Source organism: Dendrobates tinctorius, unplaced genomic scaffold, assembly GCF_039654945.1.
Source record: "Dendrobates tinctorius isolate UK_male_01 unplaced genomic scaffold, ASM3965494v1 ptg000007l, whole genome shotgun sequence".
NCBI classification, from domain to species: Eukaryota; Metazoa; Chordata; class Amphibia; order Anura; family Dendrobatidae; genus Dendrobates; species Dendrobates tinctorius.
The window spans coordinates 26,454,420-26,480,282 of NW_027361675.1; the positions used below are offsets into that span (position 1 = coordinate 26,454,420).

The 25,863-nt window shown below is 43.9% G+C and overlaps 2 protein-coding genes across 2 annotated transcripts in view; both read right to left on the bottom strand.

Moving 5' to 3' along the window:
* Window positions 1-581: 581 nt before the first annotated feature.
* Window positions 582-25,863, bottom strand: part of FUCA1 (alpha-L-fucosidase 1) — a 50,064-nt gene continuing 24,782 nt past the window's right edge. The window contains exons 5-8 of the mRNA XM_073572926.1: window positions 25,363-25,563; window positions 10,065-10,255; window positions 9,870-9,969; window positions 582-1,814 (exon numbers count right to left, since the gene is read on the bottom strand). Coding sequence (XP_073429027.1) covers window positions 1,674-1,814; window positions 9,870-9,969; window positions 10,065-10,255; window positions 25,363-25,563 — 633 coding nt within the window. The 3' untranslated portion in view covers window positions 582-1,673. The remainder of the gene's footprint in view (window positions 1,815-9,869; window positions 9,970-10,064; window positions 10,256-25,362; window positions 25,564-25,863) is intronic.
* LOC141086794 (uncharacterized) lies at window positions 10,262-20,482 on the bottom strand. Its single transcript, XM_073572925.1, has 2 exons — window positions 19,512-20,482; window positions 10,262-19,422 (listed from the first exon to the last, which is right to left on the bottom strand). Exons 1-2 carry the CDS (start codon window positions 20,212-20,214, stop codon window positions 17,393-17,395), a joined length of 2,733 nt encoding a protein of 910 aa, XP_073429026.1. The 5' UTR covers window positions 20,215-20,482; the 3' UTR covers window positions 10,262-17,392.

Genomic DNA, 25,863 nt, shown 5'->3' on the forward strand with positions numbered 1-25,863 from the left:
GGCAGGACAGTGCACTGAGTTCTGGGCAAACACCAAGGGTGCAATAAGCACCCAAATTAGAATATCTGATTAAAATGATCAGTTACTGTAGAACAGAGACAGCTATTGAAGTGAGAAGGCCGTATGAATGGTAATGAAGAGCAAGGACTGGCCTGCGGCTCACCGGACCAGAGCTTGACAGCTTCATGTTTTCCTATGCAGCCATCACGCTCAGGTCCAGAGAGCAACTGGCCAGTCTGTGCACTGCATTCCCATTTATACGCCTATCTGACTGCCCTAAAAAGGGATGATTTCTCTACATGCTATATTCCCTACAAGGCCATCTTGCTTAATTTATACTATCAATTTGGGTCCACAGACTCCATTTAAGCCATTAGCACCACACCTACTTTTGACCTTTGTGATGGAACTTTTTGCTTTTTATTGTTTCATACAAGTATCCATAGCTTTTTTGCTTTCAGCAAATTAGTCCGAGGGCTTTTTTGGCATGAGCTGCGTTTGTCAGTGGCATGATTTTGAGGAACATACTAATTATTAACAAACTTTTGTTAACTCTTTATAGGAAGAAATAGAACACCACATTAATTCTGCCACAGTTTATTTGCTGTAGTGCGGCGAATAGTACACAAATTTAAAATGTAAAAAAAAAATTACACTTTATTCTTTGGTCAGTACGAATAGGGCAATTCCAACTACTCATTCAGTGTGACAAATACGCAAGGAAAATCAATTCCAAAAAAAGTGAGTAAATCATTTAATTACGAAAGAAAATAAATAAAAAAAGCATAATTGGAGACAAATTATAAACAATGTCTAGGAATTAGATTACCAAAAAAAAAAAAAAAATCTGTAAACCAATTGAAATGAATTAAAGTAATTGCCCCTTATTGTTTCTGACTGTTACGGTCATAAAAGGTCCACATAAACCAGTTTGCATCAGAAAAATGGTTTCCTTTTCCGCTAATTAGATCTAGTCCGGTTTTCCAATCGACTGCTTGCTGAGTACACGTTGCCTCCAGAGTTTACAAGCTAATTTTCTAACACATTGTAGATAATTACTATACTGTCTAAAAAAAAAAAAAAAAAAGTGTTCAGGGATGACAGCCAGGTACTGGATTACTGATTCATAACTATGAGGGGCAGCCTAATCACAGTCACTGTCCAGATGTGCTCAAAATTCTCACAGCAACAGTCTGTTACATTATAACACACTGTAATAGTGACAGATAAGTAAAATAAGTGCAATTAGCAATAAAAAAAAAATAGAAAATCTAAACTGGTTGTATAGTGCAATTCACATTTGGTCTGAAATTCTGACAGCCTAAACCAGATTAAACAGCCATGTAAGGCAAAATGTATATATGACACCTACAATAGGTGGCTCATGTCAAAATCTAGATCCTTGGATGGTAAGACACTGACGCATTTTAGACTTAATCACCTGACAGATGAAAAGCGAACCCCTAGATCTGAAGACCCCACCATTACAAAAAGACAAATCTGTGAAGTGCCAACCCTGTCCTATTCAACCTATTCTCAGATCAGCATATACAGGAGGATCTTCATCAACAGGAAGATTTCATCAAATTTATGTTTGTGACTTTGAAGTTCATTTCATTCAATTCACATTAAACAGATTTTTTCTTGACCCTTTCTCCATCTTCATATTGACCTTAGTTTACACCTTCTAGTTTAAGACTCCAGCCGTTTTCCACAGGGAAGACTCCAGGAGGGATGCTTGGTAGCTGCACAAGTAGACCAAGTTCTGGGTCATTTTTCCAGGGCAACGTCCCAGTAAGACCTAACATAGTCACCTGCAGGCAGAGAAATCTATCAATATAATACATTTAAAAAAGCCCAAAAAAATTAGGGCCCACACACCTTAAGTATTAAACTAATGTACAGGTGCACAAATACATTATGAGACCAATATACAAACATACATGGTACATACAGTGGGGCAAAAAAGTATTTAGTCAGTCAGCAATAGTGCAAGTTCCACCACTTAAAAAGATGAGAGGCGTCTGTAATTTACATCATAGGTAGACCTCAACTATGGGAGACAAACTGAGAAAAAAAAAAATCCAGAAAATCACATTGTCTGTTTTTTTTTCATTTTATTTGCATATTATGGTGGAAAATAAGTATTTGGTCAGAAACAAAATTTCATCTCAATACTTTGTGATATATCCTTTGTTGGCAATGACAGAGGTCAAACGTTTTCTGTAAGTCTTCACAAGGTTGCCACACACTGTTGTTGGTATGTTGGCCCATTCCTCCATGCAGATCTCCTCTAGAGCAGTGATGTTTTTGGCTTTTCGCTTGGCAACACAGACTTTCAACTCCCTCCAAAGGTTTTCTATAGGGTTGAGATCTGGAGACTGGCTAGGCCACTCCAGGACCTTAAAATGCTTCTTACGAAGCCACTCCTTCGTTGCCCTGGCGGTGTGCTTTGGATCATTGTCATGTTGAAAGACCCAGCCACGTTTCATCTTCAATGCCCTTGCTGATGGAAGGAGGTTTGCACTCAAAATCTCACGATACATGGCCCCATTCATTCTTTCATGTACCCGGATCAGTCGTCCTGGCCCCTTTGCAGAGAAACAGCCCCAAAGCATGATGTTTCCACCACCATGCTTTACAGTAGGTATGGTGTTTGATGGATGCAACTCAGTATTCTTTTTCCTCCAAACACGACAAGTTGTGTTTCTACCAAACAGTTCCAGTTTGGTTTCATCAGACCATAGGACATTCTCCCAAAACTCCTCTGGATCATCCAAATGCTCTCTAGCAAACTTCAGACGGGCCCGGACATGTACAGGCTTAAGCAGTGGGACACGTCTGGCACTGCAGGATCTGAGTCCATGGTGGCGTAGTGTGTTACTTATGGTAGGCCTTGTTACATTGGTCCCAGCTCTCTGCAGTTCATTCACTAGGTCCCCGCGCGTGGTTCTGGGATTTTTGCTCACCGTTCTTGTGATCATTCTGACCCCACGGGGTGGGATTTTGCGTGGAGCACCAGATCGAGGGAGATTATCAGTGGTCTTGTATGTCTTCCATTTTCTAATTATTGCTCCCACAGTTGATTTCTTCACTCCAAGCTGGTTGGCTATTGCAGATTCAGTCTTCCCAGCCTGGTGCAGGGCTACAATTTTGTTTCTGGTGTCCTTTGACAGCTCTTTGGTCTTCACCATAGTGGAGTTTGGAGTCAGACTGTTTGAGGGTGTGCACAGGTGTCTTTTTATACTGATAACAAGTTTAAACAGGTGCCATTACTACAGGTAATGAGTGGAGGAAAGAGGAGACTCTTAAAGAAGAAGTTACAGGTCTGTGAGAGCCAGAAATCTTGATTGCTTGTTTCTGACCAAATACTTATTTTCCACCATAATATGCAAATAAAATGAAAAAAAACAGACAATGTGATTTTCTGGATTTTTTTTTCTCAGTTTGTCTCCCATAGTTGAGGTCTACCTATGATGTAAATTACAGACGCCTCTCATCTTTTTAAGTGGTGGAACTTGCACTATTGCTGACTGACTAAATACTTTTTTGCCCCACTGTACATGATGATCAGCACACTGCGATTAATAAATACATGAACTGATCCAAACGTTAAAAATGTAAGGTGCCTAGTTAGGGTTTTTTGATCAAAAAGTGCAAAAGCCATCCAATGACTGGCGTCTCAGAGAGCAGATGCCAGTCTGGAGAACAGTCTTTTCTTCTGGGAGAAAAACTTTGACCCAGGCAGTGTTAGGACTTTACAGATGAGTCTACAGATCAACTACAAGCTAAAGATGAATTCCAGGTTGCATCTAAAGGTTCCAAATGCGGGAGACAAAATGTGTTGGAGGCACTGAATTTCAGAGGGAAAAAAAAAAAAAAAAAAATCTTGGAGGTGGTTCTGTGAGGAACGTACAAGAGGGAAGGAGGTGGTCTTGTGAGAACTGGAGAATACACAGGGGTATGTAACAGGAAATATACCCCTTAGTGACAGAGCCAAATTTTAAAAATCTGACCAGTGTCACTTTATGTGGTAATAACTAACGCTTCAACAAATTCCATTGATTTTGAGATTGTTTTTTCGTGACACATTATACTTTATGGTAATGGTAAATTTAGGTTGATACGTTTTGTGTTTATTTATACAAAAAAAAAAAAAATTCAGGACAGAAACTTGGCAAAAATTTGAAAAAATTAGCAATTTTCAAACTTTGATTATCCCTTTAATCCAGATATTCATACCATAGCAAAACATAATATTTCCCACATGTCTGCTTTACATCAGCACCATTTGTAAAATGTTATTCTATTTTGTTAGCATTTTAGGAGGTTTAAATAGCAGCAATTTTTCATTTTTTTCATGGAAATATACAAATTTATTTTTTTTTACGGACCTATCAAGGTTTGAAGTGACCTTAGGGGTCCTATATATTGGAAAACCCCCAAAAGTGATACCATGTTAAAAACATCCCCTGACATACTGAAAACTGCCATCAAGTCGTTTATTAACCCTTCAGGTGATTTTCAGGAATTAATACAAAGTGGCATGATAGGAATGTAAAAGTGCATTTTTACCACCTAAATGTCGGTAACTTCTGAACAGGTCACTGTAGCCGTCGGACTCTAAGGCCATTATTTGGCCATGAATTGCCATGGCAAACATCAGGACCACACAATCGTGATCTCAGGGTGCCGATGGGGATAAATAGGGAGCCCCCACACTCTTAACCATTTATATGATAGTCATTATTGACAGCAGCATCTAAGGGGTTAAACAGATATGGACGGTGCCAACGCTGATCGTGGCTGATGCAGCATTTTGTCAGCTATAGTGTACAGCTGACAGCTGCTGGATTGTGAAGATATTCGCTTACATCTCAGGTAAGTTAAAAGATGTATTGACGGTCATTAAGGGGTTAAAGAGGTTGTCCACTACTAGGACAACTCCTTCTTGATGAAAACGTTTGGCTGCAGCTGATCTCGGACTTTTTCATGTTCTATCTGTCCGAAGGTTGGGACAGTGACTCTAGTGCCAATTGGGCGCCAGCGTCACAACACCACACGAGAGCCCTGGGGAGAGCAACTGCCCACACCACGGGAACGACACTGGCACGGGAGGAGAGTATAGACTTTATTAGTTTATGGGGGCCAAGCAAGGCGTTTGACAAGAAGCTGGCTAAGTAATGGTCAACTTCTTTAAATAACTGTTCACACTTGCACTGCATCTTAATGTGTAAAACGGGACTCGCGTTGCTGAGAACCATGGCAGCCTAGGTCCACGGAGTGAACTACTGCAGATTGCTCAGTGGCAATCAGTTACTTGTAATGTAAAGACTGATCGGTAAAAGTTTTACCAACTGCCATCTTTTAGTGCTGTGAGTTGATCTGTGTAAACCATAGGTCATCAACTAAACAGGGGGCCAGTTTACTGTGCCTCAGACCATTGGAGGGCGAGAATATAGTTTTAAAAAAAAACAAAAAAAAAACACTATGAACAAATTCCTATGCACACTGCACATATCATTGTTTCCTAGGGATTCCAAATTGCTATTAGTAAAATACCAATATATTATATATTTATATATATAGCGCTACAAAAACAATATACCAGCAATAAAATTGCCCACAGAGACATACAGACTGCACTGCCTTAATGAAGTCTGATCAGTGCCCATCAATGCAACCTTGCCAGTCCATATCATTTCAGCCTCACCAGTGCCCATATTGGTGGAACTCTGCTTTTACCTCAGGCTCAGACTGGCGTAGTGCAAGAGTCCCCAATAGGCAGGTAAATGTCCCCAGTAGGCACGACAGACCGGACCCGGCGTTAAAAAAGCACGAATACTCACCTTTGTCCACCGCTGCTCTGAAGAGGCGCCCGCTCGACTCAGTCTTCTTCTGGCATAGGCAGGGTTACGTCATCAGGCCCGCAATTACAGGGCCCGCCAGTTCCTCCCCCAATTACATGGCCCACCGGTTCCGCCCCCAATTACAGGGTCTGCCAGCATTGAACTGTAGTGAAGTTCAATGTCGGCCGGTGTAGCTGAGGTAGGAGGAACAGTTGCTCGGGCCCCCTTGAGACGGGCTGGATAAATGTCATTAGTGGGCCACATGTGGCCCGCGGGCCGTAGTTTGAGGACCCCTGGTGTAAACGATCCTTTAGGCCTTGTTTACATCACATTAAAAGGGTTGTCTTGTCCAAATCGATAAGTCTGCAGTCACACAGAGTGACTGCAGACTTTTGAATGCCTTCAGCACACGCACTGACACTGTTTCTAAACCGTGATCGGAGGGTATGTATGAGTTATACATACTCCCGGCAGCGAGTGCGGCCTGACTTCCGAGCACCTGTATTGAGCGAGGTTGTGCCTCAACTAGTGACGCAGCCATCCAGTGGGTGTGGCAGACTAAAGGGCGCAGCCTCGCTCCATACAAGGGTAACTTATACACACACCAGCTCACAAATCAGTGAATCCCCGCAGCACACAGTTTGTGCACTCGGGGGATTCATAAGTCTGCAGCCACACAGAGTGGACTGGACAACCCCTTTAACCCCAAGGGTGGTTTGCACGTTCATGACCGGGCCAATTTTTACAATTCTGACCACTGTCCCTTTATGAGGTAATAACTCTGAAACACTTCCATGGATCCCAGTGATTCTGACATTGTTTTCTCGTGACATATTGTACTTCATGTTAGTGGTAAAATATCATTCAAATAACTTGCGTTTATTTGTGGAAAAAAAACAAATTTGGCGAAAATTTTGAAAATTTCGCAATTTTCCAACTTTGAATTTTTATGCCCTTAAAACACAGAGATATGGCACACAAAAAACTTGATAAGTAACATTTCCCACATGTTTACTTTACATCAGCACAATTTTGGAACCCAAATTTTTTTTTGTTAGGAAGTTATAAGGGTTAAAAATTGACCAGCGATTTCTCATTTTTGCAACACCATTTTATTTTTACGGACCACATCACATTTGAAGCCACTTTGAGGGGTCTATATGATAGAAAATACCCAAAAGTGACACCATTCTAAAAACTGCACCCCTTAAGGTGCTCAAAACCACATTCAAGAAGTTTATTAACCCTTTAGGTGCATCACAGGAATTTTTTGAATATTTAAAAAAAAATGAACATCTAACTTTTTTCACAAAAAAATACTTCAGGTTCAATTTTTTTTTATTTTACCAAGGGTAACAGGAGAAATTGGACTGCAAAAGTTATTGTGCAATTTGTCCTGACTACGCTGATACCTGATATATGGGGGGAACCACTGTTTCGGCGCATGGCAGAGCTCAGAAGGGAAGGAGCGCCGTTTGACTTTTTCAATGCAAAATTGGCTGGAATTCAGATCGGACGCCATGTCACGTTTGGAGAGCCCCTGATGTACCTAAACAATGGAAACCCCCCACAAGTGACCCCATTTTGGAAACTAGACCCTCCAAGGAACTTATCTAGCTGAGTGGTGAGAACTTTGAACCCCCAAGGGCTTCACAGAAGTTTATAACAGTTCAATTAAAAAAAATCATTTTTTCCACAAAAATGATCTTTTCACCCCCAATTTTTATTTTTCCAAGGGTAACAGGACCCTAAAAGTTATTATGCAATTTGTCCTGAGTACGCTGATACCCCACATGTGGGGGTAAACCACTATTTGGGCGCATGGCAGAGCTCGGAAGGGAAGCAGCGCCATTTGACGTTTTTGGCTGGAATTGAGATCTGACACCATGTCGTGTTTGGAAAGTCCCTGATGTACCAAAACAGTGGAAACCCCCCACAAATGACACCATTTTGGAAACTAGACCCCCCCCAAGTAACTTATCTAGATGTGTGGTGAGCACTTTGACCCCTCCAGTGCTTCACAGAAGTTTATAATGCCCGGGCGTGAAAATAAAAAAATCGTATTTTTTCACAAACATGATCAATTAGTCCCCAATTTTTTTTTATTTTCCCCAAGGGTAACAGGAGAAATTGAACCCCAAAAGTCGTTGTCCAATTTGTCCTGAGTACACTGAAACCCCATATGTGGGAGAAAACTACTGTATGGGCACACGTCGGGGCTCGGAAGGGAAGTAGTGACGTTTTGGAATGCAGACTTTGATGGAATGGTCTGCGGGTGTCATGTGCGTTTGGAGAGCCCCTTATGTACCTAAACTATTGAAACTCCCCACAAGTGACCCCATTTTGGACACTAGACCCCCCACGGAACTTATCTAGATGTGTGGTGAGCACTTTTGAACCCCCAAGTGCTTCACAGAAGTTTATAACGCCCGGGCGTGAAAATAAAAATATCATTTTTTTTCCACAAAAATGATATTTTTGCCTCCAATTTTTTATTTTCCTAACGGTAACAGGAGACATTGGACCCCAAAGGTTGTTTTGCAATTTGTCCTGAGTAGGCTGATACCCTACATGTGGGGGTAAAACACTGTTTGGGCGCATAGCAGAGCTTGGAAGGGAAGGAGCACCATTTGACTTTTTCAACTCAGAATTGGCTGGAATTGAGATCAGACGCCATGTTGCATTTGGAGAGCACCTTATGTGCCCAAACAGTGGAAACCCCCAATTCTAACTCCAACCCTAACGCCAACACACCCCTAACCCTAATCCTAACTCTAATGGGAAAATGGAAATAAATACATTTCCTTTTAATTTTATTATTTTTCCCTTACTAAGGGGGTGATAACGGGGGGTTTGATTTACCATTTATGGCGGTTTTTTGGCAGCTGTCGCACGCTAAAAGACGCTTTTTATTGTAAAAATAGTTTTTGCATCACCACATATTGAGAGCTCTAATTTTTCCGTATTTTGACCCACCGAGTCATGTGAGGTCTTATTTTTTGCGGGACGAGTTGACGTTTTTATTGGTACCATTTTCAGGCACGTGACATTTTTGATCGCTTTTTATTCCGATTTTTGGGACGCAGAATGAACGAAATCCAGCGTTTCATGAATTTCTTTTGGGGGGGGGGGGGTGCGTTTACACCGTTCCACGTGTGGTAAAATTGATAAAGCGGTTTTATTCTTCGGGTCAGTACGGTTACAGCGATACCTCATTTAGGTCTTTTATGTTTTGTTGGTTTTATGCAATGAAAACTATTTTATATAAAAAATAATTATTTTTGCATCGCTTTATTCTGCGAGCTATAACTTTTTTATTTTTTCGCTGATGATGCTGTGTGGTGGCTCGTTTTTTGCGGGACAAGATGACGTTTTCAGCGGTACCATGGATATTTATATGCTGCACATTGCGCTGCCGTGGGGGGCTCAGGGGAGCACGGAGGGAGCCCCCTCCCTGCCGATGTTTCCCTTTAACCCCCGGTACACCACGATCATGTTTGATCGCGGTGTGCAAGGGGTTAACGTGTCGGGAGCGGTCCATGACCGCCCCTGACACATTGTGCCGGGTGTCAGCTGTGATAATTAGCTGACACCCGGCCGCGATCAGCGCCGCTCACCACATGGGCGCCGCTTATCGCTGAGACGTACTATCCCGTCCATGGGCATAGGGGCCCGGGTTCCATGGACGGGATAGTACGTCTGATGTCAGGAAGGGGTTAAAGTCAGAAAAACTTCAAAAGTATAACATATCTGTTATGACTATTGCCAGACAGGCCAATGTAAGTAATTAAACTGCACACAAAAATAAAATAATAATAAGTTAACAAATAGCCAGGGCCGATTCTAGCTTTTCTTCTGGCTGAAGGGAAAATTAAATTGAAATAGGACTCTGTATATTTATCTATGTGTCTGATTAACTCGCACATCTAATGCCATTCAGATTTTGTCTACAAATTAGTTGGAAAGATTGGTGCTGTAGGCCTTTATCAATATTTCCAACTTCCTTTAAAAGATACTCACATTAGTACTCGGGGTGGATTTAGGAGACTGTAGATTTAGAATATTACTCTCAGGCCATTTTAAGAAAGTGGCATAAACAACTGAATCTTTAGCAGTGAACCTGAAAAACAAGAACAAATAAGCGTTATATATACTGTATGTCACGTCTGGATCACACACTCACAATCCTCTACTCCTATGAATGCTAGGACTTACCAGACATTGGAAGTAATGTTTTCTTTCTGGACTCTCCAAGGTTTAGTAGCATAAATTGCCTCTCCATTAATGCTCAACCATTTCCCAACATTTCGAAGTCTCTCTTGGAAAATTGGCATGATCAAGCCCTCTTTGCTGGGTCCCACATTTAAAAGATAATTTCCTCCAAAGCTCACAGTCTCCACTAATTCCTGAAAGATATTAAAAAAGAACCAGTGGAAGCACAGCACACAGATGAAAAGCCATCACTCATATCAGAAATCAATGCTGTCAATTTTTATATCAGGGTCAGATTTCATTTACAGTCATGTCACTTCAAAATCACATTTCCTAAAATGCCAAACAAAAACAAATCCAGAACACCGGACCAGAGTTTTCAGTTTTACGATAATTGATAAGTATGGTACTTGGATTGCTTTTGAAGAACAATTTAATACAGTTAGACATAATGGCTGCTAAACTTCCACAAGTTATTCTACTCTTTGGGAAACTCAATGGTTCCCCCAACCTAGACTATGTTTCGCTTTATAAGACGCACTTCTTCCGGGGTCTGGGGTCCGGATTCCGGCTTCTCGGCGCAGATGGAGGAAAGCAGAAATCTCCATTCGCACATGCCTCTACGTGATGTCTCCAGGAAAATGGCTGCGGATGCGGCGCAGATGGACCTCTCGGCCCGGTCTCGATGATGTCACCGCTAGTCAATGATGCTGCGCTCGCAGCAATTCATTCACCAGTGGTTTTCAGCTGGGACGGTCGCATCTTGGCACCGTCCAGGTTGAAAACTGTTTATTCCCCAGACATGGATTACGGCGTGGGACAGAATGACGGAGAGGTGAGGGATATTGTTGTTTTTTTTATTTTACTTTTATTACAGGAGAACAAGGGCTTCGCTTGAATTAGGCATTTAAATAAAAATGGAAAACTGTGTTTAGTCTTATTTCAAATAAAGGACTTTATTCTGGCTGTGTCTTTATTTACCATACAACTATAGGATTAGTAATGATTAAGCGTCTTATAGACGCCTCTCCATTACTAAGTCGTGGGCTTGATGTCACCTGACAATACAAAGATGACATCAACTCCACAAATATGAACCCCACTTGCCACCGCTATAGGGCAAGTAGGAAGAGCAAGGCAAAGCACCAGCATTGGCACACCTAATAGATGTGCCTTTTCTGGGCAGCTGCAGGCTGCCATTTTTAGGCTGGGGGACTGTATCAATGGCCTCTTACCAGCCTGAGAATACCAGCCCCCAGCTGTGAGCAAAGCTGGTTGTCAAAAATGGGGGGGGGACCTCATGCAGTTTTGTTAAATTATTTATTTACATACCGTAACTAAAAAACAGCGTGGGGACCCCTCTATTCTTGAAAACCAACCTTGCTGAAGCTGACAGCGGAGGGTTGCAGCCCCCAGCTCTGAGTTTTGCCTGGCTGGTTATAGAAAATACAGGGGAACCCACAACGAGTTTTTCATTCATTTACAGTATTTAGCTATATAGCAGGTGGCAGGTGAGGAATACCCCCATAATCCGCTCCTGCTGTCGCTATTATTAGCGGCAGCAGGTGTAGGTTGATGGGATTTATAGTCCAAAAGGCCCCCACCTGCTGTCATTGTTATGACTTGAATATAACACTAATCATTATCCTCTGCTCGCGCTGATCGCCGGCAAAGCAGAAGAGAATGAAGAGACCGTCTTCAGCACCCGGCGCCAGGGAACAGTGCTTACTGTAGCGCTTCTTCCCCGGAGCCGATGCGTGTCACATGGATGAGATCCATGTGTGTTCTCCGTGTGTAGGACGTTTTGCCGCCCGTGCTGACGGTAAGAAACAGACATGTCTTATGTGTGGGGCACACGGACACACGATCCGTGGAAACAAACTAACAGGTGCACAGACTCATTCATTTGAATGCGTCTACGTGTGTCAGTGTCTCCATTACGTGTGAAAACTGTCACCACACATACCGGAGACAAGGACATTTGAAAGAGGCCTAAAGCTGAGGAGGGAGAGAGGAGTGATTCTCCTCCTCCTCTGCAGGGATGTATAGTGATTGGTGGAGGAAACTGTTGCTAAGCTGCCTCCAATCACATATCTGTCCTTGCACACTATTTAATGTTGCAACTATGGTACTCAAGTCCAAGATCCTTTTAGGAAAAGTGAGCAAACAACCCTCATCATCTTTCAGAATATACTGCATCAATGGGTATACTCTGAAGGATGATAGGGGTTCTAGCCATATTTAGTTTAAAATATACACTGTAATGTAGTGTCCAAAGTATTTATTGCAAATGTGACTACTACCTCTCTCATCTTTCAGAATATATCCATTTATACAGTAAGTGGGTGTATTCCTGAGGATGAGGGGTGGTAGTCACAATATACAGTACTGCAGGCACTGTACTGTAAATCACAGACCCCCCATAACAGAGCATCATCCACAGATAATATTTAGGTATTTTATTAAAGGTTTTTTGCACACTATTTGGCTCAAAATATTTTTTTTTCTTATTTTCCTTTCTAAAGTGTAGGTGCGTCTTATAATCAGGTGCATTCAAACAAAAAAGGAAGCCGACTGTAGCGCCATAACATGCAAACATGAAAATTGAAAAATGAATTGCATTACTGCATTAGACGTATGAAAAATTGAGAAAGTTTAGCGCATAAAATGGCCAAGTTATGTGTACCTGGAAGCCACGGTAAGGCATTTCTCATTTTCACTGGTGCGGGTGCAGCGTGGCTCTGTGGTGTGATGGCGGGCTGTACTCCGGTGAAGGGGCTCTCTGTTCTCCATGGGGGGGCTCCGCAGGCATTTCCTCATAGCCCGGAGGCCCCCGCACGTCCGTTGCTGCCATGTTGCGGTGGCCTCCGGGAACATGGACACCGGGAAGATGGCCGCCGGTCCGGGTACGGCGCATGCTCAGGTAGATTCAAATCTCGGCAACGAGATCTCAGGAAGAGATCTGAACCTTAGCATGCGCCATCCCCGGATCGGCGGCCATCTTCCCGGCGCCCATGTTCCCGGAGTCCACCTCAACATAGCAGCAACGAATGTGCGGGGGACTCCGGGCTTTGAGGAAATGCCGGCTGAGCCTGCACCTGAGCACAGAGCCCCTGCACCTGAGCTCAGTGCGCCCAGCACAAGCACAGCGCCCCCAGCACAAGCACAGAGCTGCCACTGCACCAGTTTGAGATGGGATTTCCTAGAGGCCAACGCACCAGCCTGGAACACCGAACGACCCCTGTGACCACTCCTCCACCTGTGCCGGATCTCTTCCCTGGTAAGCTGAATTCGGATTGCAAGATGAACCCCCATTTGACACATTATCTTTTTCCCCCATTTTCCTTGTGAAAATTCGAAGTGCGTCTTATAGTCCGAAAAATATGGTATATTACTTACCGGTAATGTGATTTTACGAAGCCAATGACAGCACCAACGAGAAAGGGGATTCGCCCCACAAGGACAGGGAACCTTTAAGATAAAAAGTGCGGCTTCTCTCTCCGCATCAGTGGTTTACAGAGCTTGAGAGGACCTCGGGGTTAATGTACACACACACATATATACAGTTATACAACTTTATTGACTGTACACATTCTCAACCCCACCTTAAGTGTAAACTATATACAACAACCCACCAACCAAGGGGTGAAAGCTTACGAGCCGAAGGGAATATACGGGTGCTGTCATGGGTTTCGTAAAAACACATTACCGGTAAGTAATATACGTGTTTTCCTAGCACCCGTGACAGCACCGAGAGAATTACAGAGAATTACTCTATCAGGGAGGGACCACAGCTTGTAGAACCCTTTTCCCAAAAGTTAAATCAGAAGAGGTAGAAAGATCCAGTCTATAGTGACTATAGATGGTGGAAGGTGATGACCACGTAGCCGTCTTACAGATTTGCTCGATAGACACATCTGCCCTTTCTACCCAGGAAGTTGCCATCGCCTTTGTAGAGTGGGCCCTTAGATTGTCCGAGACCAGTCTTCCCACACATACATAGGCCAACTTGATCGTTTCCCTAATCCACCTGGATAGGCTACCCTTCGAGGCTCCCATCCGCTTCCTAGAACCCTGGAAAGAGATAAACAGAGCCCTATCCTTCCTACAAGATTTTATTGCCTGCAAATAGTGAAGGAGGCACCTCCTGATATCTAGGGTATGAAATTTCTTTTCCCCATCATTTTTTGGGTCAGGACAGAAGGACAGTAGGGATATCTCTTGCAATCTATGGAACCTTGACACTACTTTGGGCAAATAGGCTGGATCAGGCTTCAGGACTATATCATTCATTACGACCGTGAAGGAAGCATCTGCTGAAAGGGCCTGTATGTCCCCAATTCTATGTACTGACGTAAGAGCTACCAGGATTATGGTCTTAAACGTAACCAGTTTTATGGATGCATCTGCTAATGGCTCAAATGGGGGTTCAGTCAAGACATTTAGGACCAAGTTCAAGTCCCATGGAGGGAACCTTGGCTATCGGGGCTCGTCTGGATCTAGTGCAGGCCTTAATGAATCTAAGCACCTACCGATTACCCGTTAAGTTGTAGTTATAAAGCGCCCCCAACACTGACACCTGAACCTTTAACTTGCTTAGTGCCAGGCCCTGATCTTGTCTTTTCTGAAGGAACTCCAGGATTTCCCTCAGGGGTACTTTCCCTTGTGGAGAATACCCTGTAGATGACAAAAATCTTTTTCAAGTCCTACCATAAATCCTTGTAGTGACGGGTTTCCTACAAGCAAGAAAGGTGGAAATCAGGTTGGCTGAGAATCCCCTACCCTCTAGCACTGACCTCTCAAGTTCCAGGCTGTCAAGTGCAGCCCTGTCACCTGAGGATGAAGCACAGGCCCTTGAGTTAGTAGGTCTGGGATTTCCGGAAGGACCTAGGGATCCATGACTGACATACTCCTCAGCCAGAAGAACCAGGGCCTCTTGGGCCAAAAGGGGGCTATGAGTATTACTCTTGCCCTGTCCTGCCTGATCATCCTGAGGACTGCTGGTATCAGACAGATCGGGGGAAGGCATAAGCGAGGGAAAACTTCCATCTGATCCAGAAGGCGTCTACTACATAGGGGTTCTCCCTCGGGTCCAGGAAGCAGAATTTCCCCACTTTGGTGTTCAGTCTGGTGGCAAAAAGGTCGATCTCCGGTTTCCCCCACATCTCTACTAAACGCCTGAATACTGCCGTCTTGAAGGACCATTTGACTTTCAGAAGCGGCCTGCTGCTTAGAAAGTCTGGTGTTACATTGTCCATCCCTTTGATATGGAGGGCCAACAGTGAAAGGATGTTGCTTTCCACTATTACGAAAATCCGTTTGGGTTACCTGCAATAGGGCCTGGGACCGTGTACCCCCCTGATGATTCACATACGCCACAGTGACTTGGTTGTCCGACAGCATCCTTACCTGATGGCCACCAGTGAAGAGAATACACAAGTTCCAGCGGTAGAATTAGCGTACTGTCTAGACACCCCTGCAACAAACGATGACTTCTGAGGACGAAACCCTGCAAGTATCTCGAATAGATCTGGGCCCACTTTACTGCCGGAACACATGAAGTCAGGGAGCCTAGGCGCGCCATAGCATTCCTGAGAGTCATTACTGGATTTTTTACTGTCCTGGAGATGAGATTGAACAACTTCTGTTTTTTCTGCTCTGGCAGCCGACATTCCTGCCGGTGGGAGTAGAGTAAGAGTCCTAGAAAGACCTGTGTCCTCTCCTCTGTGGCCGCAACCTTGACTTTTCCAGGGTTAAACACCATCCTAAGTTTTTTAAGATGGTGACTATGTCCTCCACCTGATTGTTCAGAGTAGTATAGACGGTCACAGGGGAGCGCCAGCCGCGCGTTATGAGGGTGATCACTGCAGCTCCAGCCAGGTACCTCAAAGGAGGAAGTGAATTACAATGCTGGCGGAGCCCGGTCAGAAGGAGCGCAGAGAGGGGAAAATATAGGTTTAAAAAGCCGGATTACTTACCGGTAATGCTCTTTTAATGAGTCCACGACAGCACCCACTGGAGGTATCAGATCCGCCCCATTTGGAACAGGAAACCCTACAGGAAAGATAAAAGGGGGCGGTCCGCCTTTCCTCCTCAGTTTTGCATTTCAGAGTACCAGGAGGACCGCCAAGGATTAGGCAATGTCTTGTACTTATAACTTTACTTATCCAACTTTAGCAGATATACTTTTAATATTGATATTTCTAGCAGGGAGGGAAGTGAGCGGGTGCTGTCGTGGACTCATTAAAAGAGCATTACCGGTAAGGCTTTTTACCCTTCGCCACGACAGCACCCACTGGAGAGATTCCAGAGACCATCACCTGGGTGGGACCACCGTGCCAAGGACAGTCCTGCCAAAGCTTAGGTCAGAAGTAGACGAAAGGTCAAGTCTATAGTGTCTATAGAAGGTAGAAGGAGGATGACCAAATTGCCACCTTACATATGGTTTCAATTGGAACGTCTCCCCTCTCCGCCCAGGAAGCCGCCACTGCTCTGGTGGAATGTGCTCTGATGTTTCCCGGAGGTTCTTCATTTTTTGCAGAGTAGGCTAAACGAATGGCATCCCTGATCCATCGGGAAATGGTGCTCTTTGTGACTCCATACCCTTTTTTATGGCCCTGAAAAGAAATGAAGAGAGCCCTACACTGCCTCCAGCTCTCGGACCTTTCAATATACTTTAGGACAGTTCTTCTGACGTCCAAAGTGTGGAATTTCTGCTCTTCCGGAGTGGAGGGATCTTCAAAGAAGGTTGGGAGGAGTATCTCCTGAGACCTATGGTACCTTGTTGATACCTTAGGCAGGTATGAGGGGTCTGGCTTTAAATATTAATCTATCCCGATATACCTGCAAAAAGGGTGGATCTATGGACAGGGCCTGGATATCACCCACTCTCCTAGCGGATGTCAGTGCTACCAAGAGGGCCGTCTTAAATGATAAATATTTAAGGGATATCGTATCTATCGGTTCAAAAGGTTCTTCTGTCAGGGCGTCTAACACCAAGTTTAAGTCCCATGTAGGGATTGTGGGTATGTGAACCGGAGTTATTCTTTCACATGCCGTAATGAATCGTGATATCCACTTATTCCCTGCTATATTATGGCCATACAGCGCCCCCAACGCAGACACCTGTACTTTCAGTGTGTTTACTGACAAGCCCAATTCCTTCCCCTTTTGTAGGAACTCTAAGATAGGGACTATCGGGACTTCTGCTGTATGAGATGCTGTATGAAACTGTAGGAATTTCTTCCATATTCTTTTATAAATTTGGGTTATGGACTGCTTAATGCTCTGCAGGAGCGTAGTAATTAATGATTGCGAAAACCCTCTTGATCTTAATAGGTGCCTTTCAAGTTCCACACCGTCAAGTGTAAGTTGTCCACTTGAGGGTGGAAGAAAGGGCCTTGGGAGAGTAGGTTGGGGTTTGAGGGGAGAACCCAAGGATCTGTCACTGACATAATTCGTAGCCACGAGAACCACGGTCTCTTGGGCCAGAAAGGTGCTATCAGGATTACTCTCGCCTTTTCCTCTCTGATTTTCTGAATCACTTGTGGCAGGAGAATCAATGGAGGGAAGGCGTATGCCAGCTTGAATCTCCATGAGGCCTGGAGGGCATCCAGTATGTCTGGGTGATCTGCTGGAGACAGGGAAGCAAAGGTCTTTGTTTGTCTGTTTTCCCTTGTGGCGAAGAGGTCCACTTGAGGATGACCCCATAGAGCCACTATGTTCTGGAAGATTTGGTGATTGAGGCACCACTCCCCTTGCCGAAGTGTGTGTCGGCTTAAGAAATCTGCTTCTTGATTGTCCTCTCCTCTGATATGAAGAGCTGAGAGGGACAGCAAACTGCTTTCGGCTAAGCCTAAGATTCTTGCCGCAGAAGACATTAGAGTCTCTGATCGAGTACCTCCGTGTCCGTTTATGTAGGCCACTGTGGTGGTGTTGTCCGACAGGATCCTGACATGTTTCTGTTGGAGCCGTGGAAGGAAATAATGTAGAGCATAGTATACTGCTGTCAGTTCTTTTAAATTAGACGAGTATTCTCTTTCCTCTCTATTCCATCTTCCTTGACAAAAGCTATTCCCCATATGGGCTCCCCAGCCTTGGGGGCTGGCGTCGGTGGTTAGGATACCAGATGGTACTATGACCCATGGGACTCCCGAGGATAGATGGTCATCATCTAACCACCATTCCAGAGAAGTCAAGACCTCCTGCGTTAGAGTTATCTTGCTCTCGAGGTGACCACCATGTCGCCTCTCCTCCTGGAGGATCTGATGCTGGAGTGTGCGGACATGATAATGGGCCCACCGGACTGCAGGGGCACAGGAATCTAGAGACCCCAATAGCGACATTGCCCCTCTCAGAGACATGCGTGGTCTATCTATGGCTGCCTCTACTTTCTCTTTTGTTAGTGCAATCTTTACCTGCGGAAGTAGACATTTCTGGGTTATGGAGTTCAATTGGAACCCCAAAAACATCTGGAGGGATTGCGGAACGAGCCTGGACTTCTGTATATTGATGATCCAGCCTAGGTCCTGCAAAGATGAGATTGCATCAGCCACTCGTTCGGTACATTGGGTATCTGAGTTCCCGATTATTAGGAAGTCGTCTAAGTAAGGTACGATTAAAGTATCTTTTTGACGAACATAGGCCATCACCTCTGCCATCACCTTGGTGAAGATTCTTGGCGCTGTTGAGAGGCCGAAAGGCATGGCTGTGTATTGAAATTGACGGACCTTGCCATCGAATACCACTGCGACCCTTAGATATTTTTGGTATCTATTATGGATTGGAAGATGATAGTAAGCATCTTTTAAGTCAATTCCTGCCATCACACAATTTGGAAAGAGAAGCTTTATGGTGGATCTGATTGATTCCATCTTAAACTTATAATTTTTGATAAACGTATTAAGCTTCCTTAAATTAATAATTGTTCTAAACGTACCATCTGGTTTGGAAATTAAAAATAAGGGAGAGTAGAAGCCTCTACCTTCCTGTCCCTCTGGGACCTCTACTAAAACCCCTTTGCATAGTAGGCTCCGAATCTCTTCTTCGAGGGCCTTTTGTTGGGCCATAGAGTTAAGGCGGGTTAGGACAAAGAAATCATAAGTATTTTGAAGGAATTCTATTTTCATTCCTTCTTTAATAATACTCAAGATCCATGGGTTTGAGGATATTTGTTCCCATTTTGGATAAAAGAACCGTAATCTACCCCCTACAGGTGGGTCTGATTTTTTAATTTCTATTTTCCCTTCGGAACGTTGGACCCCTGAACATGGTACCCTTTTGTTTCTCTTCTTTTGCGGCCCATCTATTTGATCTTTCCGTTTGCCTCCTTCTTCCAAACGGTCGCCTCTTAAAGGTTCTCCTATAGAAAGGGATAGAAGAGTCAGGGAACGCCTTCTTCCTCTCCTTTGGCGAGTATCTCGTCTAGAGCTTTCCCGAAGAGAAACTCACCCTCACACGGGGTTGCACAGATCTTAGCCTTTGATTGCGCGTCCCCCTTCCAGCTCTTCATCCACAACGCCCTTCTGGCGTTGTTCACTAGAGCTGCTGATCTTGCTGCCAGCCGTAGAGTGTCTGCCGACGCATCAGCCATAAAGGCAGCTGCCCCTCTTATCAATGGGATAGCGGCCCTTAATTTTTCTCTGGACACCTTTTGCTCGATTTGTTGATCCAGCTGGTCCAACCACACGAGCATAGATCTAGTGGTGCATGTGCTGGCTACCGCTGGCTTAAAAATACCCGTGGTAGACTCCCAAGACCTCTTCAATGATGATTCCGCCTTGCGGTCTAACGGGTCTGCCAACAAGCCTGCGTCCTCTACTGGAATAGCCGATTGTCTCGAAGTAGAGGCTATAACGGCATCCACTTTTGGCACTTTGGTCCATTTTAATAGCTCCTCATCGCTAAATGGATACTTTCTTTTTGAGGCTGATGGGAGAAAACTTCTTTGGTCATTTTTTTCCCATTCCCTCTTTATTAGTGCCTTAATTGCTGGTATTACCGGGAACGCTCTCCTTTTCTTTTCCGCCAATCCCGCAAACATTATGTCTTGTGTGGTTTGGGCACCCCTTGGTTCCTCACACCCCATAGTGCTTCTCACTGACTTGACTAGGTTGTCCTCACTATCCAGGGGGAAACATGACTGTCCCTCCATGTCTGATGATGACGAGGATGTTAGTGAGGAGTCAGAGATTAACCCCCCTTCTTCCTCTGACTCTGAGGGTTAACTGCTTTTTGCTGCCAGTCTCTGAGGGAGTTTTGGCGCGGTTAATAGCCTGTATCTCCTCCCTGATTATAGCTCTAATGTCCTTTGTCGACAATGCGGCCCCTTGCTTTGTCTCTTTGGTGCACTGTTTACAGAGCTTCTTAGGGTAGGAGTCAGTGAGAGGTTCAGAGCATAGCGCACATTCTTTATGCTTGGATTTATCCTTTTTCTTGGTCTAGAAGGGGACATCAAGGCGGGGATGGGGGGGGGGGGGGGGGGAGAGAGGTCAGCTTAGCAGGCAGAGTATATACTTTGCACACTCACCCAGTGAAGCCTTATATTACCGGATCAGATGGCTGAGATACCGTCCTAGGCCTTGATTCTCCTGCTTCATTCCTGCGGCCGGTGTTGCGGTCCCTGGTGGAGCTACCTCCTGCAGAATCCCCCGCTGGAGTGTGTGCTTCCGTTGGGGACGACATTGCTGCATCGCCGCTCAGCTGTGCCGCTGTTTAAATAATCTGCTCCTTTTTTTTTTTTCCTGTCGTCCCCACGGAAGTTGCTCCTCCACCCTGGGATCACCGCGTGCATGCCCGACGCGCTCTCAGCCATCCCTCCCCGGAGGTTCAACCATTACTTCCGGGGGGTCAGGAGACTGTGCGCCGGCCGGCTACCGCGCCGCTTTGATGTGCGGCCCCCGCTCTCCATGCGGTCCCCTTCTTTATGCACCGCCACCGCCGCTTCCATTTTAAAAGAGACTTCCTCTTTTTTTTTTTATTTTTTCTTCTGCGCCACTGGCGCTCTTACCGCTCCCAGCAGTGGTGCGTCCCGGTGCCTACCGGCGCTCTCCTGGGTGAGACGGGGCGGCCCTCCCCGGACCCCGTCATCACCCTTCGCTCACCAGACGAGGGGGGAGCCGTCTAGTGGAATCTCCCCCGACGCTGCCTCCGGACCGCAGCCCCTGCCGTTCCCATGGAGACTGCACAGGCGGCATGCCTGGCCCAGGTATTCTTTCCTGAAGGATATCGTGGCTCCGTTTGGAACAGGAAACCAAAACTGAGGAGGAAAGGCGGACCGCCCCCTTTTATCTTTCCTGTAGGGTTTCCTGTTCCAAATGGGGCGGATCCGATACCTCCAGTGGGTGACGTCGTGGCGAAGGGTAAAATCTTCTCTTATTAAAGTCCACAACACGTTTCGGCAGAAACTTCTGTCTTCCTCAGGTGGCAATACATAGGTTGTATCAAGAGAAGGTATATAAAAGGGGTGATAAATAGCCAATCCAGGATACCAAACAATTAATACGTCATAACAATTAAAACATAGAGAATTAAAAGCATAAGGGGTAGGGAAAAAGAAAAAAAAAAAAAAAAAGGGGGAATAAGACATAAATGCATATAATATATTAACATAAGAAGTGAAGGAAAACACTCAATAATAAATTAATAAAATGCTATATAAAAAAGTAAAAATGCACTATATAAAAGTGATTCAGAAATAAAATTCACTGCGCTTGCTCACTGAAAATTAGCAAGATTACATACTAAGAAAAAACGTGTACCTAAAAAAATCCTCCAGATAGACTGTTCACTGCCTCTGCCAGATAGCAATGAGTTAAAATAGCAGATAATCGCTGTGCTGAGTAAGCGCTATGTAGATTAACCTCTCACTTCCTGCAGCAGAGAGTGTTGAAATGTAACCCCCATTGGTGCGGCTGTAAAATATAGCGGTTAAATGCTGCTGGATGATCAATTAAACGTCACAGAAATGTTACAAAGAATTACAGCCTTGCCTATGTCAGTGGGTAGCGGTGATATGAGACACTTACTTGTTAGGTGGAGAGGCACTAAGGCTAGATGGCAAGTCAGGATGCCATATGGTCTGAGGAAGAAAGCTCCCAATGCGTTGCTAGGGGTTAACGTGCTGCCAGCACGTGAAAGGTGCAGGCAGGGAGCTTGGAGAGGGCAGAGGCCGACAGTGGGCTCCGGCCGAAGCACCGCCGACAACACACTGCAAAGCACAGAGAACTGGGGGCGTGACGTCACGTGACCAGCCGCCGTGCTGAACGGGTGGTGCTCAGGGTCAATCCGAACGACGCGTTTCGAGAGACACGGTCCCTCTTCATCAAGGTTACGGGTATAATCCCTGATCTATCCTAATAAACCCCCTACCTCCCGGTTTAGCTCCACCCACCTGATTGCCGTAAATGTATGGTGGCAGTCAGGATGGAGTTAAGGGAACCTGTCACCAGGTTTTTCCCATATAAAGTATGGCCAGCACCTGCAAGCCTTTATATACAGCATTCTAGTCCACAATGCGCTCTGCACAACACAAAAAAATAGCTTTTATTATACTCACTTAGGGAGCAAATGAGAAACTGGGTCTGAGCAGAAAAAGTAAATTAATGTGCATGCAAAATGTAATTGCATATGAACACATGACCTTTACACAGAGAAGACCAAAAGCAAAACACAAAACAAATATACTGGAATAAAAAAGTAAAAAAATATATTGCAAAAATTGCATGAAGGTAGTAATAATAGTAATAATAAGGGTATTTAGTTAACATAATTTTGATCAAAATAATGTAGAAGCCATCCCGCCACGTCACGGCAACCCTTGTGGGACAGTCCTAACTCTTGTATTTAAAACCTTTCCACTTGTCAAGTGACGTAAATGTGAACAAGGACAGAGGGACTGAACCACCAGTAATAGTATAGGCCAGACAGGATGGATTTTCCAACTCAGAAACAGGGCGGTCACACCCTTATATGCACAGCATGCACAATGAAACAAATGAGAAACTGGGTCTGAGCAGAAAAAGTAAATTAATGTGCATGCAAAATGTAATTGCATATGAACACATGACCTTTACACAGAGAAGACCAAAAGCAAAACACAAAACAAATATACTGGAATAAAAAAGTAAAAAAATATATTGCAAAAATTGCATGAAGGTAGTAATAATAGTAATAATAAGGGTATTTAGTTAACATTATTTTGATCAAAATTATGTTAACTAAATACCCTTATTATTACTATTATTACTACCTTCATGCAATTTTTGCAATATATTTTTTTACTTTTTTATTCCAGTATATTTGTTTTGTGTTTTGCTTTTGGTCTTCTCTGTGTAAAGGTCATGTGTTCATATGCAATTACATTTTGCATGCACATTAATTTACTTTTTCTGCTCAGACCCAGTTTCTCATTTGTTTCATTGTGCATATAAGGGTGTGACTGCCCTGTTTCTGAGTTGGAAAATCCATCCTGTCTGGCCTATACTATTACTGGTGGTTCAGTCCCTCTGTCCTTGTTCACATTTACGTCACTTGACAAGTGGAAAGGTTTTAAATACAAGAGTTAGGACTGTCCCACAAGGGTTGCCGTGACGTGGCGGGATGGCTTCTACATTATTTTGATCAAAATTATGTTAACTAAATACCCTTATTATTACTATTATTACTACCTTCATGCAATTTTTGCAATATATTTTTTTACTTTTTTATTCCAGTATATTTGTTTTGTGTTTTGCTTTTGGTCTTCTCTGTGTAAAGGTCATGTGTTCATATGCAATTACATTTTGCATGCACATTAATTTACTTTTTCTGCTCAGACCCAGTTTCTCATTTGTTTCATTGTGCATGCTGTGCATATAAGGGTGTGACCGCCCTGTTTCTGAGTTGGAAAATCCATCCTGTCTGGCCTATACTATTACTGGTGGTTCAGTCCCTCTGTCCTTGTTCACATTTACGTCACTTGACAAGTGGAAAGGTTTTAAATACAAGAGTTAGGACTGTCCCACAAGGGTTGCCGTGACGTGGCGGGATGGCTTCTACATTATTTTGATCAAAATTATGTTAACTAAATACCCTTATTATTACTATTATTACTACCTTCATGCAATTTTTGCAATATATTTTTTTACTTTTTTATTCCAGTATATTTGTTTTGTGTTTTGCTTTTGGTCTTCTCTGTGTAAAGGTCATGTGTTCATATGCAATTACATTTTGCATGCACATTAATTTACTTTTTCTGCTCAGACCCAGTTTCTCATTTGTTTCATTGTGCATGCTGTGCATATAAGGGTGTGACCGCCCTGTTTCTGAGTTGGAAAATCCATCCTGTCTGGCCTATACTATTACTGGTGGTTCAGTCCCTCTGTCCTTGTTCACATTTACCTCACTTGACAAGTGGAAAGGTTTTAAATACAAGAGTTAGGACTGTCCCACAAGGGTTGCCGTGACGTGGCGGGATGGCTTCTACATTATTTTGATCAAAATTATGTTAACTAAATACCCTTATTATTACTATTATTACTACCTTCATGCAATTTTTGCAATATATTTTTTTACTTTTTTATTCCAGTATATTTGTTTTGTGTTTTGCTTTTGGTCTTCACTTAGGGAGCAGTAGAGTCCAATGGCCGTCACTGATCTTGATCTGGCGCATCCTGTCTTTGTGCGATGCGGTCCTCCTTCCCAAGTGCAGAGATGTACGCCTGCGCAGGAGCACAATTCCAAGGACACTGCGTGAATGATGGTAGGATGCATCATCCACACAAAGCAAGAAAGAGGACGGCGATTATAAGAGCACAGGCACCAGATCAAGATCAGCGACACTCATCAGACCGGACCATGGCGGAAGAGAGTACAGAAAAAGTAATTTCTTGTGTTATGCAGCATGCACTGAGGACTTGTATACAGTTTTCTAGAATGCGGTATATAAGGGTGTACGGGTGCTGGCTGTACATTTTATCAGAAAAACCTGCTGGCAGTTTCCCTAGAATTAAAGCTTTAGCCTTTAGAAACAGTAATTTAACTATTCTTCACATAACTTGCTAAAGCAGGCCATCTAGCAAAATGTGGCTTAAGTGTTGTGAACCAGCGACCCCTATCCTGAACCCCGGATATGCTACTGGGTACGGCTCCTTCTCTCCTCTGTAAGGAAAAGCAAACATCATTTCAATCACATTTTATAAGTCTGCCTCGTGCAATAAATCACAATTATCAACAGAGCACCTTCACAGGTCCAGTGTCAGATCAGTAAGAAACATTGGGTCCTACGGGGCCAACTTTGCCCTGGACACTTGTTTTTACTCACCGAAATTATATTTCCTTCATCCATCAGTTGATTCAATTGCATATTGCGTCTGTAGCCCCAAGAGTTGTGATCTACGGAAGTACATTTCTCCCACTTATGGTCTGGCAGCGTAGATGGAGTGTATTTATCAGCACAGTTATAGAAACCACCATGGCGACAAGAACAGTCACTTCCCCAACGATCATTGACCAAAACCTTGTCCTAAAATTAATTTTAAATACATGTGTAAAAAAATTATATTTGCTCTGATCTCTCTTAACAGATGACAAAAATCAAGCAGATGTAATTTGGGGCTTGTAAGACGAACAAGGCAAAACAGTGCTCTTTTTTAGCAGTAAACCTTAAAAAGGGGTTGACCACTACTAGGCCAACCTCTTCTTGATCTAAAGGTTTAGCACACATATCAATAAAAATGCTTATACTCGCTTCCCAGCGGTGTCAGCACTCGCTCTCCCCGGAGCTACCGTGCAGTTGTTGTGACACTTAAGCTCAATGCCCAAT

What these genes read in the sequence shown, in the direction of transcription:
- LOC141086794 (XM_073572925.1), bottom strand. Translation starts at nt 20,214, where the DNA reads ATGGAGGGACAGTCATGTTTCCCCCTGGATAGTGAGGACAACCTAGTC. An exon ending in CTGTGCAACCCCGTGTGAGG is followed by an intron (nt 19,423 to 19,511) that starts GTGAGTTTCTCT and finishes CCCTTTCTATAG; the next exon opens with GAGAACCTTTAAGAGGCGAC.